The 12,144-nt window shown below is 37.9% G+C and overlaps 1 protein-coding gene across 1 annotated transcript; it reads left to right on the plus strand.

Moving 5' to 3' along the window:
- Positions 1-6,610: 6,610 nt before the first annotated feature.
- LOC101106489 (olfactory receptor 5H2-like) lies at positions 6,611-7,576 on the plus strand. Its single transcript, XM_012188434.3, has one exon. The coding sequence runs from the start codon at positions 6,647-6,649 to the stop codon at positions 7,574-7,576; it is 930 nt and encodes a 309-aa protein (XP_012043824.1). The 5' UTR covers positions 6,611-6,646.
- Positions 7,577-12,144: the final 4,568 nt, after the last annotated feature.

The raw sequence follows: 12,144 nt of genomic DNA on the forward strand, positions 1-12,144 counted from the left end.
CCCGCATGCTGTAACATTCCCCCTCAAGAAGTCTGGGCCCTTAAAATCTTTTACTCATCATGCACCGAAGCCAAGACACTTCTTTGTTGTTGTTCAGTAGCTTAGTAGTGTCCAATTCTTTGCAATCCCATGGACTGCAGCACATCATGTTCCCCTGTCCTTCACTATCTCCCCGAATTTGCTCAAACTCATGTCTATCAAGTTGATGATGCCATCCAACCATTCCATTCTCTAATTCTCTTCTCCTTTTGTCTTCAGTCTTTCCCACATCAGAGTCTTTTCAGGTAGCAAAAGTATTGGCGCTTCAGCTTCAGCATCAGTTCTTCCAATGAATATTCAGGGTTGATTTCCTTTAGGATTGACTGGTTTGATTTCCTTGCTGTCGAAGGGACTCTCAAGAGTCTTCTACAACACCACAATTCAAAAGCATCAGTTTTGGGGCACTCAGCTTTCTTTATGGCCTGGCTCTCACATCTGTACATGACTACTGGAAAAACCATAGCTTTGACTATATGGACCTTTGTCGGCCAAGTAATGTCTCTGCTTTTTAATATGCTATCTAGGTTGGTCATAGCTTTCCTTTCAAGAAGCAAATGTCTTTTAATTTCATGGCTGCAGTCATCATCAATAATGATTTTGGAGCCCAAGAAAATAAAATCTGCACTGTTTCCACTTTTCCCCCTTCTATTTGCCATCAAAAGATGGGACCAGATTTCATGATCTTTGTTTTATGAATGTTGAGTTTTAAGCCAGCTTTCTTTCTCTTCTATTTTGACATAATGTCATCATTTTTCTCAATAAATGTTTAATGGCAACTTCTCTGTAAATATTTAAAGGCAAATCGGGACATGTGACCGCCATGTTCAAAATGCCTTAGTAGTTATCCGTTAAGTTCGGTAAAGAACAAAGTACCCGCCCAGCCTCTAGATCCTCTGTGATCACTCACACTGGCCTCCTTTGTCTACTTTGTCTCTACTTTGCTTCTCTCTTTGCACACAAGCTCCATTTGCCATTTTTCTTTGTTTCTGTATTGTTTCTGTAATGATCCAACTCTCTGAGATGCTAGGCATGCAAATGAAGGAAGTCTCTGAGGATGGCAAATATCCAGACACAGCACTCTGTGAGAAATGATGCCCCTCAGGAACCACCTCTGACCTACCAAAATAGAATCTGCATTCTAAGAAGATCACCAGGAGATTCATAGGAATTAAAGTTGGAGGAGCCCTGATCTTGGCTACCTACCCCTGTGGTCTTTCATTTTGCTTTTCCTTTGCTCTTCCTAGGAAGATTGCTCATCAGTTTTCACTGCAAAGTGGGGAGTTAGGTGTGGGTCTGGATGTGAGTTACAATTTCCATGAGGAGGAGGATTTTCCTGTAGTTGGCTTCTGAAGAGAATCTAGAACTTTGATGTCATTAAAATCATGTGTAGTTAATTAAAACCATACTGGCAGAATATCAAAATTCATAGATAAACTGGAGTTTGCATAAACATGTCAGAAATGTGTTCTGTGTTATGTAAATATAAGTTAATGTTTATGATTTCAGAGACTGCAATGCCCAGTGGAACAACCTGGAGTCCTCATAAATGTCCAAGTACATAATGCCCAGTGGAAAAGCTAAGTTTGTCCTAAAGGGAATCCTTGGGCACTATCTGGGGAATTTTAGTTCATCATTCCTTCCTCTTTTGGCAAAAGCATACAGTTATGCAATGGTTGACAATTCTGTTCAAAACAAGTTCATATAAACAACATTTTCCTGGGCCTGGAAAATGAAGCTCCCAAAATGAATCAGTGTGCAAAATGATGCTGCCTGTGGCATTGCAATTGCAGTGCCTGAGTTCTATTTTGTATTAATACTTCAGCAAGTCGAATGCTAAAGGGATTTCCACAATTTCTTAACAGATATTGGTGAGAGAGAATGATTTTCATAATATTCATTATTTTTTATAGAAAGTTGAAATATTATTAAATTTTTAATAATTTTGATTTGGTTTATAAGATCAAAATATCCAGTTGAAAATGGAAAACAGTGAATAATCTGCATATCTTATTATTGTGAGTAAAATCTGGACAAGCAAAATAGCTCTAGGACTACATTGTATTCTTTAATGATATAAAATTATCTGATTAAAATAATTGGAATGATTCCATAGCCCAAGTTTTGGTTACTAGACTGTTAAACAATAAAAGGCAGTTTAGGAATTTAAGTCAGAATGTTTCTTGTAAAAGAAACTTTTTTGATAATTGTATTCAAAACACTTATTTCATTTAATTAAGCAGACTCTCTGCATTTAAGTCACTTAAATAGTAAATCAATTAAACAGTAACCTCTACTTTGTAACCTACTTCTGACAACAGTTTCCCTGAAAAAAAACATATATATATAGAAAAATGCAAAAAATGTTCCTCTAGTGCTCTTTTCAGCTTTATGACTTAATAATTACCCACACATTGAGCTGAACATTTTGATTATTTAGTTTTAGGACTGCATAGAAGAAAAGTGAAAGCGAAGTCGTTCAGTTGTGTCCGACTGTTTGCAACCCCTTGGACTGTAGCCTGCCACGTTCCTCTGTCCATGGGATTGTCCAGGCAAGAATACTGGCATGGGTTGCCATTTCCTACTACAGGGGATCTTTCCAACCCAGGGATCAAACCCAGGTCTCCCGCACTGTAGGCAGACACTTTACCATCTGAGCCATCAGGGAAGTCCTGCATAGAAGAAAGACCAGTCCAAATAAACATACATTTAATAACTGCAATTATTGGCACTGATTATTTATATTGCCTGTATGAAATTCCAGTCTTTGGCTCTATTTTTCTGCTATCAAACTGGTAGAAAAGCAACAGCCGTCAAGTAAATCCATCAGAAATTCTAGGGAAAGTCGGCTCTAAGCACAGTAATAGCAATGATACTAGGCAGTGATAGTATATTTACTAACAATACAAATTTATAAGGTAAAATTAAAATGAAAGTTCCTATTCCATAGAAAAATAAACTTGGAATTTTGAATAAAAGAAAAGATTCTCAGTGCTGACAACTTCTAATAAAAATCAGATTTAAGACAATATTTAAGCCCTACCTCTAGCTTTTCCCCTTATTTCATCTGAGCCTTCCTCTGGTGCTTCCTCTCTCCCTCTTCATTGCCTTATCTTTCCTACACCTAACACTGATGTTCCTTCCCTTCTTCTCTTTCTGCTTCCTGTTTCCTTTCCACTGCCCCTTCCCCGTCTAAATTTACCATTCTGCGGCTTTATCCTTACTCCTTTCACTGGCTCCTCTCTCTCTTTTGAAAACTTTCATGATGTTGTTCCACAAGACAAGAAATCCACATCTGTTGTCCACATCTGAGATACTCTCTTTCATTTTCCTCACTACTGTCCCACTTGCTTCCCATCCATTTCTGGCCTTGACTCTATCACAAATGGAAACTGCTCTCACTAAAGCCACTTAGCCATCAGGGGACTACTAAAGTCACCACAAATCTCTTAATCCTGACATGCAGTGGTGCTGTTCACTCCTTGCCCAGCCAGAGCATTTATCTGACTTAGGCACTGTTCTTTACTTTGTTCTTCTTGAGTATTTTCCTCTCTTCACATTCCCAACACTCAGCTTCCCATTCTCTCCTGCCTCCCTGATCACCTCTGCTCAGTAGCCTTTTCTGGTCTTTCCTTCTTGTGTGAGCTGGTATTCCTGGTTGCAAGATATCTCACAATGACAATGCCACTGTTGTAGAAACAGGATGAATTCTGGTGTTGTGATACTGTGTACTTGGCTGATTTGCAACTAAAGATCTCTTTTGTTCACATTTGACCTCTTTCTCACCCTTTCATATCACAAATCTGGTGTAGGTAGGTTTGAGTTCAGTTCAGTTCAGTCACTTAGTCATGTCCGACTCTTTGCAACCCCATGAATTGTGCAGCATGCCAGGCTTCCCTGTCCATCATCAACTCCTAGAGCTTGCTCAAACACATGTACATTGTGTCGGTGATGCCATCCAACCATCTCATCCTCTGTCATCCCCTTTTCCTCCTTCCTTCAATCTTTCCCAGCATCAGGGTCTTTTCTAATGAGTCAGCCCTTTACATCAGGTGACCAAAATATTGGAGCTTCAGCATCAGCATCAGTTCTTCCAATGAATAGTCAGGACTGATTTCCTTTAGGATTGACAGGTTGGATCTCCTTGCAGTCCAAGGGACTCTCAAGAGTCTTCTCCAACACCACAGTTCAAAAGCATCAATTCTTCAGTGCTTAACTTTCTTTATAGTCCAGTTCTCACATCCATACATGACTACAGGAAAAACCATAGCTTTGACTAGATGGACCTTTGTTGGCAAAGTAATGTCTCTGCTCTTTAATATGCTGTCTAGGTTTGTCATAGCTTTTCTTCCAAGGAGCAAGCTTCTTTCAATTTCATGGCTGCAGTCACTATCTGCAGTGATTTTGGAGCCCAAGAGAATAAAGTCAGCCACCATTTCCACTGTTTCCCCATCTATTTGCCATGAAGTGATGGGACCAGATGCCATGATCTTCATTTTTTGAGTTGAATTTTAAAAAAGCTTTTTCCATTCTCCTTTTGCCTTCATCAAGAGGCTCCTTAGTTCCTCTTTGCTTTCTGTCATAAGGGTGATGCTATCTGAGGTTACTGATATTTCTCCCAGCAATCTTAATTTCAGCTTGTGCTTCATCTAGCCCAGTATTTCACATGATATACTCCACATATAAGTTGAATAAGTAGGGAGACATAATTGACATACTCTTGACATAGCCTTGACATACTCCTTTCCCAATTTGGAACCAGTCTGTTTTTCCATGACCAGTTCTAACTGTTGCTTCTTGACCTGCATACAAGTTTCCCAGGAGGCAGGTAAGGTGGTTTGGTATTTCCATCTCTTTTGAATGTTCCACAGTTTATTGTGATCTACACAGTCAAAGGCTTTAGTGTAGTCAATGAAGCAGAAGTAGATGTTTTTCTGGAAGTCTCTTGCTTTTTTTATGACCCAACGGATGTTGGCAGTTTGATCTCTGCCTTTTCTAAATCCAGCTTGAATATCTGGAAGTTCTCGGTTCAGGTACTGTTTTTGCCTAGTTTGGAGAATTTTCACCATTATTTTGCTAGCATATGAAATGAGTGCAATTGTGTGGTAGTTTGACTGGCTAACCCTAGATCTAGTTCCCTCACTCTAAATTCCTGGGGAAAGTCAGTTTTCAGAATTTTGGCTTCTAAAGTGAATGACAGTTTTTGTCTAATATCAAGAATCATGTGGCAGAAAAGAGGATCAGATGATGTAGCAAAATCCATTTTAATTTAACTCCTTCACATTTACTTCCTTCTTTTTACCTTATGCATGCTGTCCACTGGATAAGTCATACAAAGTATGCTTTCTGCCACCTCAATGATTCCGGAGTCATTTCTATTAAGCTCTTAGAGAATCATACTGCTAGGTTTATGTCACTTCAATGTTCAGAGGATGTTCTTAGCAAAAATTGGCCACTGTATCTGAGTTTTCAATCTTAATTTTTGATGACCATCTAACCAGAAACCCACTGACTGTTTTACCTCTATTTATAACTCTTCACATCTAATGGCAACTCTACATCCTGATTTATTTTGATTTGTCTGCCTTCCTCAAAATTTTCAATGTCATATCACACATGGAATAAAAACTTCACAAACATTTTAATCACTTGGGGAACATTTATAAAGTACATATTACTAGATGTAATCTATGACCTACTTACTCAATTTCTACAATAATACCTCAGAATCTATATTTTGTGCCAAAACTCCCCCAGACAATTCTGTTATGTAATATGGTACAGAAATCCCTGCATAAATGTTCCAGTTTACTGATTAATATTTATGACACCAGGGTCTTCACCTTGCAGCCTATTTTCTACAGTCAAGTATTTATTTTAAAAAAATGGTGAAGACACTCCATGTCTCAAAAATTTTCAATGTCTGTCTATTCCTTGAAGAAGAAAATTTAAGGTCTTTCATGTGGCATTCAATTCATTTTATAATCCAGGGCCTTCTAACATCCTGGGTGTTTTTTTTTGTTTATTTGTTTGTTTGTTTGTTTGTTTTTGCTGCACTGGGTCTTCATTGTTGTATGAAGGTTTTATCTAGTTGTGGTGAGCGGGGGCTACTTTTCACTGTGGTGTGCAAGCTTCTCGTGGCACTGGCTTCTCTTGCTCCAGAGCACAGGCTCTAGGGCCCACGGACTTCAGTAGCTGTGGCGAAAGGGCTCAGCAGTTGTCATGAACGGGCTGAGTTGCCCCATGGCCTGTGGGATCTTCCTGGACCAAGGATCAAACCCATGTCCCCTGCATTGCAAGGCACATTCTTAACACCTGGATCACTAGGGAAGCTCTACCTCTTTACTTTTGATGCATAATGTCTTAATGTCTCCTCTTCTATACCTGTTAATTATTGTACATACTTTGAAATAAAATAGTTGCATTTTTCTAATGTAATAATTTTCTAAATACTTTTCATGCATTTTAGAAGAGTAAGTAAAATAAAGGGCATTCAGGCTAGTGTATGGTTTTATTTCAATTATTTTCACCAAAGTTTTTTTCTTAAATGATTGATGACTATCCCTTTTACATTCACTATATTTGATTTCAGAGGCCTTCTATTAAGGATATGGAAAGAAAAAATGCAACACAGCTGACAGAGTTTGTTCTCACAGGACTTACATATCAACCAGAATGGCAAATCCCTCTGTTCGTGCTCTTCTTGGTTATATATATCTTCACTATCATGGGGAACCTGGGTTTGATTGCTGTCATCTGGAATGACCCTCACCTTCACACCCCCATGTACTTCTTCCTTGGGAGTTTAGCCTGTGTGGATACTTGGTTATCCTGCACAGTGGTCCCCAAGATGCTGGTCAACATCTTCACCAAGAACAAGAGGATCTCTCTCTCTGAATGCATAGTGCAATTCTTTTCCTTTGGAGTCAGTGGAACCACAGAATGTTTTCTGCTGGCAACAATGTCATATGATCGTTATGTAGCCATATGCAATCCATTACTTTATCCAGCGATTATGACTAACAGACTATGCATGCGAATGTTAATTTCATCCCTTACAGGTGGCCTTCTTCACACCTTACTTCATGCATGTTTTTTATTCAGATTAACCTTTTGTAATTCTAACATAATACATCAATTTTATTGTGACATCATGCCGTTGTTTAAAATTTCTTGTACTGATCCTTCTGTCAATGTTCTGATGATATTTATTTTCTCTGGTTCAATTCAAGTGTTCACCATCCTTATTATTCTTGTCTCTTATACACTAGTTCTCTTTACGATTTTAAGGAAGAAGTCTGCACAAGGCATAAGGAAAGCGTTCTCCACCTGTGGTGCCCACCTCCTATCTGTCTCCTTATACTATGGGAGTCTTCTTTTCATGTATGTGCGCCCTGGATCCACACGAGCAGATGATCGAGATATGATGGACTCTCTATTTTACACTGTCATAATTCCTTTCTTAAACCCAATTATCTACAGCCTGAGAAATAAGAAAGTCAAAAATTCACTGACAAAAATGTTAAAGAGAAATATTTAGATCCAATACTAATATGTGTGTTCCTCCTTGAAAACAACACAAAACTATGTAGATTAGAGTTCAATTTTGTTTGCATTCATAACTACCCTATTATTTTAATGACAAGATTTCAATACTCAATAAATTCTTTAAGATATTTATATACCTTATTAAAAGAGATGGAATTTTTAATCAAATGTTCATATCATGCTAAAATAAGTGAAGCAGAATTTAAAATGGGAAATTCCCTGGCTGTCCAGTGCTTAGGACTACACATCATCAGTGCTGATGGCCTGGGTTTGATCCCTGGTCTAGAAACTAACATACTACAGGCTGCATGGCACAGCCAAATAAATTAAAATGAAAAAAACTTTACATGCTTGTATATTCCTCATTGTGGTTTTTAAAGTAGATTTATTAAACATGTATTAAGCACTGAAATATGGGTTTCCCAGGTGACACAGTGGTAAAAGAATATGCCTGCCAGTGCAGGAGACATAGCAGATGTGGTTTGGATCTCTGGGTCAGGAAGATCCCTTGGAGGAGGAAATGGCAACCTGCTCCAGTATTCTTGCCTGGAAAATTCCATGGACAGAGGAGGTGGGCGAGTCCATGGGGTCACAAAGAGTTGGATATTACTGAGCAAATGAGCGCACGAGTACTAAAACCTCTGAAAAATACTTGAGATGGGATCTTTGATAGTAATACATTCTTATAGCCTGGAGACGCATATCACATTTAACTTCACATAGTGGGCATTTTTGTGTTTGAGTGAACAGAGGTAAACCCCAGGAATATTGCCAGACATCATTCAAGGTTTTATTCTACTTTGTTTGGTCCCTGGTGATCCTGCTTCATATGGATTCAATTCTCATATGACACAGAAAAATAAACTGAAGAGGAAAGTAATGAAAACCACGTGAAGGGAGTTAAAACACTGAAGGGCAGGCCAAACCATACGAGATGCTCTTAACTCAGTGTGCTTCTATAAGGAGGTAAAAGTAAGTTACTTCTACTGTCTATAAAGGACTTCCCTGGTGGCTCAGACGGTAAAGCGTCTGTCTACAATGCGGGAGACCTGGGTTCGAACCCTGGGTTGGGAAGATCCCCTGGAGAAGGAAATGGCAATCCACTCTAGGACTATTGCCTGGAAAGTCCCAGGAACAGAGGAGCCTGGTAGGCTACAGCCCATGGGGTCGCAAAGAGTCAGACACGACTGAGCCACTTCACTTCACTTCACCATCTATAATGCCTTCTAAGGCCCTTTTTAGCTGTGTCTGTTGCTGGGTAACTGAAAATCTTCACTAATTCAGGAAGCTAAGAGTTCAGACTGAATGACTAAGTTGGGATGGGTATGGGAAGAAGAGAAATTGGAGAATAGGAAGGAAATGGTCTCAATCTTCCTAAAATTAAAAAAAAAAAGTTTGTAAGCTGAAGAAGTCAGTAGTATATAACATTTATTTAAATGTGTTGTTAACCTCAAAGGGTTTTTAATGTATATTATCAAAGTTCAAATAATGTCAATAGCATGATATCATAGTTCCCAATGTGTTGGTGGCAAAGACATGAAAATGAGCAAAAATCTGGATAGTTTCTGTCTTAAAAGTCCTTGAAAATTGGCTTTTCTCACATTGCATATTATTTAAGTATGATAAGTGATACATTTCCAGATCCATGCCCGCCCTTCTCTCAACACTGAAATTTCACACACACTCCTATTGATTCCACTCAGGTCCACACCTTCAAAATTATCAGTGTCTGTGATCTGTAAAACTCTAGTTATTGATTCCTCCATGTTGCTAATATTTCCTTCCTTTCCAAACACAACTGTCAGATTAACCTTTAGAAACAGGACTGTAATTAGACCATATCATTCTTCAATTACTTTTAAAGGACTGTCATTACTACCAGATTGTAAGCAAACATGATGAATGTATCTAGAGTTGTAGATATACAGATGCACTGTAATTATTTTTTCATGTGTATGCAGATTATATGATATATAAACAAAAGTACAAATATTTGTATATATTGAAATGTATCTATATATACAGATTATATTATATATAAATATGCTACCTAACCATCTATCTATTCTCTATCCAGCATTTGTTCACTCTGACAATATCTGAAGTCCTTTCAAATAAAACCTTAGTTTAACTTAGTTCAAACTGGAAAGTTCTTCCTCCACGATTCTCCTATGTTATATTCAAACTGAGTTTCTGAAAGCCTTCTGGACAAACCTCTCTCTCTCAGGTTCATGCTTTTGCTCACACAGGTCTATCCATAGAGTGCCTTCCCTACTCAAATATTTCGTCTTCATTTAAAACTGAAATGGCATCATTTCTTCAATATCTCTCTCACATGCTACAACTTCCAAGATGTATTTCCAGAATATCGCAAAGAAACTAGGAATGCTCACTGATTTTAACCTTTTAGCAGCTGATTTATACTTCTTGGCCCCACCTGGCCTTATATAATAAGTTCTTTTAGACTACAATTTATATGTCTTTCTCTCTTTTCTTGTATGTAGCACAATAGCTTATACATATGAGGTCTTAAATAGGAATTAGTGAAATATTTGTAATATTAAAATGATAGACAGCACAAATACATAGAATGTGTAAGTTTGTATCACTCTTTTTTAACCTGGTAATGAGACAAGAGAAATTACTGGGCCTGGGGTGGATGCTGTATGTCAGCTTACTTTTTAAACTTCTTTAATGTGAATTCCAAATATCATATACCTAAAGTGAATTCTTCTTGTACATAAGATTGGGTCCTGGGATAGAGTATGACAAAATATCTGAAAATAGCCTCCTAATTAAGAAGTTTGGGTTAAAGATACACGTATTTCAACAAACAGGATTAATCTATACTCCTGGAGGTGCAGGTCACAAGATTAGACCAGGTCATCTATCTGATTTTGTTCCTCTGAGGCATTCCCTCCACATTTTAGGAAAAGGAAATGGATTGATCACAGTCCAGGTGCTTTTACTCTTCTCCCTAAAGAATCATTGTTATTGTATATGTCCATAATTTGTTGTTATTGCTGTACAATGTTTCCATTGTTCAGATGGCTTCCTGTCAATTATACGGATTTTTGCTTTTTCAAAAATTGTAATGACCCCCAAATTAACTGAAACTACAGGCATCATGTATATATTTTTTCTACCATCATTAAGGACTTTTCCCGAAAGGATTTTTCTTTGAATGAGGAGTTTGATGTCAAGTTATGAGTATATGAGTGGAGTAAATCACCTATCAAGTCCTAATTTAGCTTGGTGACTATGGAATAGCTGGAGGCCTCCAAGAAACTCAGATCTCCTTGCAGTCTTCTCTTGTAGATGTCTCCTCTACAGATTCCTCTGCTCTGTTTTGACCTTCAATACAATCCTAACTGCTTTGTGCCTTCCAGAAATTACAAAAATCCCTAGTCAAATGAGGTGATCTCACTCACCTCTGATCATTTTGTAGATTATTTTTGTCATTTCACTGGCATGTTGGAAAAGAGGTAAAAGATACACCTGTGAAACATTCACATTTTAAAAAAGGTATTCTTCTGATTCCTTTAAAAAGAAACTATGAAATTCAATCTGTACTATTTAACAGTTATTTAGGTGTATAGAATGAGATCATTTTGCTAAACTTATCAGTTGTCTGAAACACCGCTGATGCTGGATTAAATCAGTCCTTAGAAATACAAATAATATACTTGAGACACTGTTTATCATGAAGTGCATTTATTCTTTTAATCTGGAGACTAAAAGGAAAGAACAATTCTTCTCTCCTTATATACATTTATATATGATTTTTCTCATCACCTTAGAATACCTTAGTACTGGGTGAGACATGCTGTTCAGGAGTCTGTGGATAAAATTGTTCTAGACAGTGTTCAACATGATTAGGATTAGATAAAAACATATCAATCAAAGCCAGAACTATGTAACTAAAGTCTGGTGGTTAAATAACTTTGGCAAAATGTTATTTACTACATGTCAATACTTCTCTGGTATAGGATTTCCCTTTCATTGTTTTTGCTCTTCTAAAGCAAAATTCTCAAAATTTAGCAGGCATCAGAATCATTTAAAGAGACAAATTGAAAGGTGTCATCATTAGAGTTTCTGATTCTGTTTTATTTTTTGTTGCTCAGTCCGAAGTCATCTCTGACTCTCCACAACCCCATGGACTGCAGCTACACAAGGTAAACCCCTGTTTGGTTTCTCCCCAAATTCCTATGTTAAATCACTAACCCCCTAATGTGGTGTTATTTTGAGTGGAGTCTTTAGAAGGTAATTACTCTCAGACTGGGTCATAAGGATAAGACTTACATGATAGGATTAGTTCCCTTAAAACAAGAGGAATAGATAAGGCAACTATTGTCCTCTACAACAATACTCAATCAGGAAAGTTCATGTGAGGTGACAGCCTGTTACTAGGCAGGAAGTAAGCTCTCACCATGTACAATGGGCTTCCCAGGTGGCAGTGTGGTAAAAGAATCCCCCTGCCAACGCAGGATATGCAAGAGATTCTGATAGGATTCCTGGGTGGGAAAGATCCCCCGGAGTAGGAAATGGCAACCCACTCCC

This window comes from Ovis aries, chromosome 1, assembly GCF_016772045.2.
Source record: "Ovis aries strain OAR_USU_Benz2616 breed Rambouillet chromosome 1, ARS-UI_Ramb_v3.0, whole genome shotgun sequence".
Taxonomy (NCBI): Eukaryota; Metazoa; Chordata; class Mammalia; order Artiodactyla; family Bovidae; genus Ovis; species Ovis aries.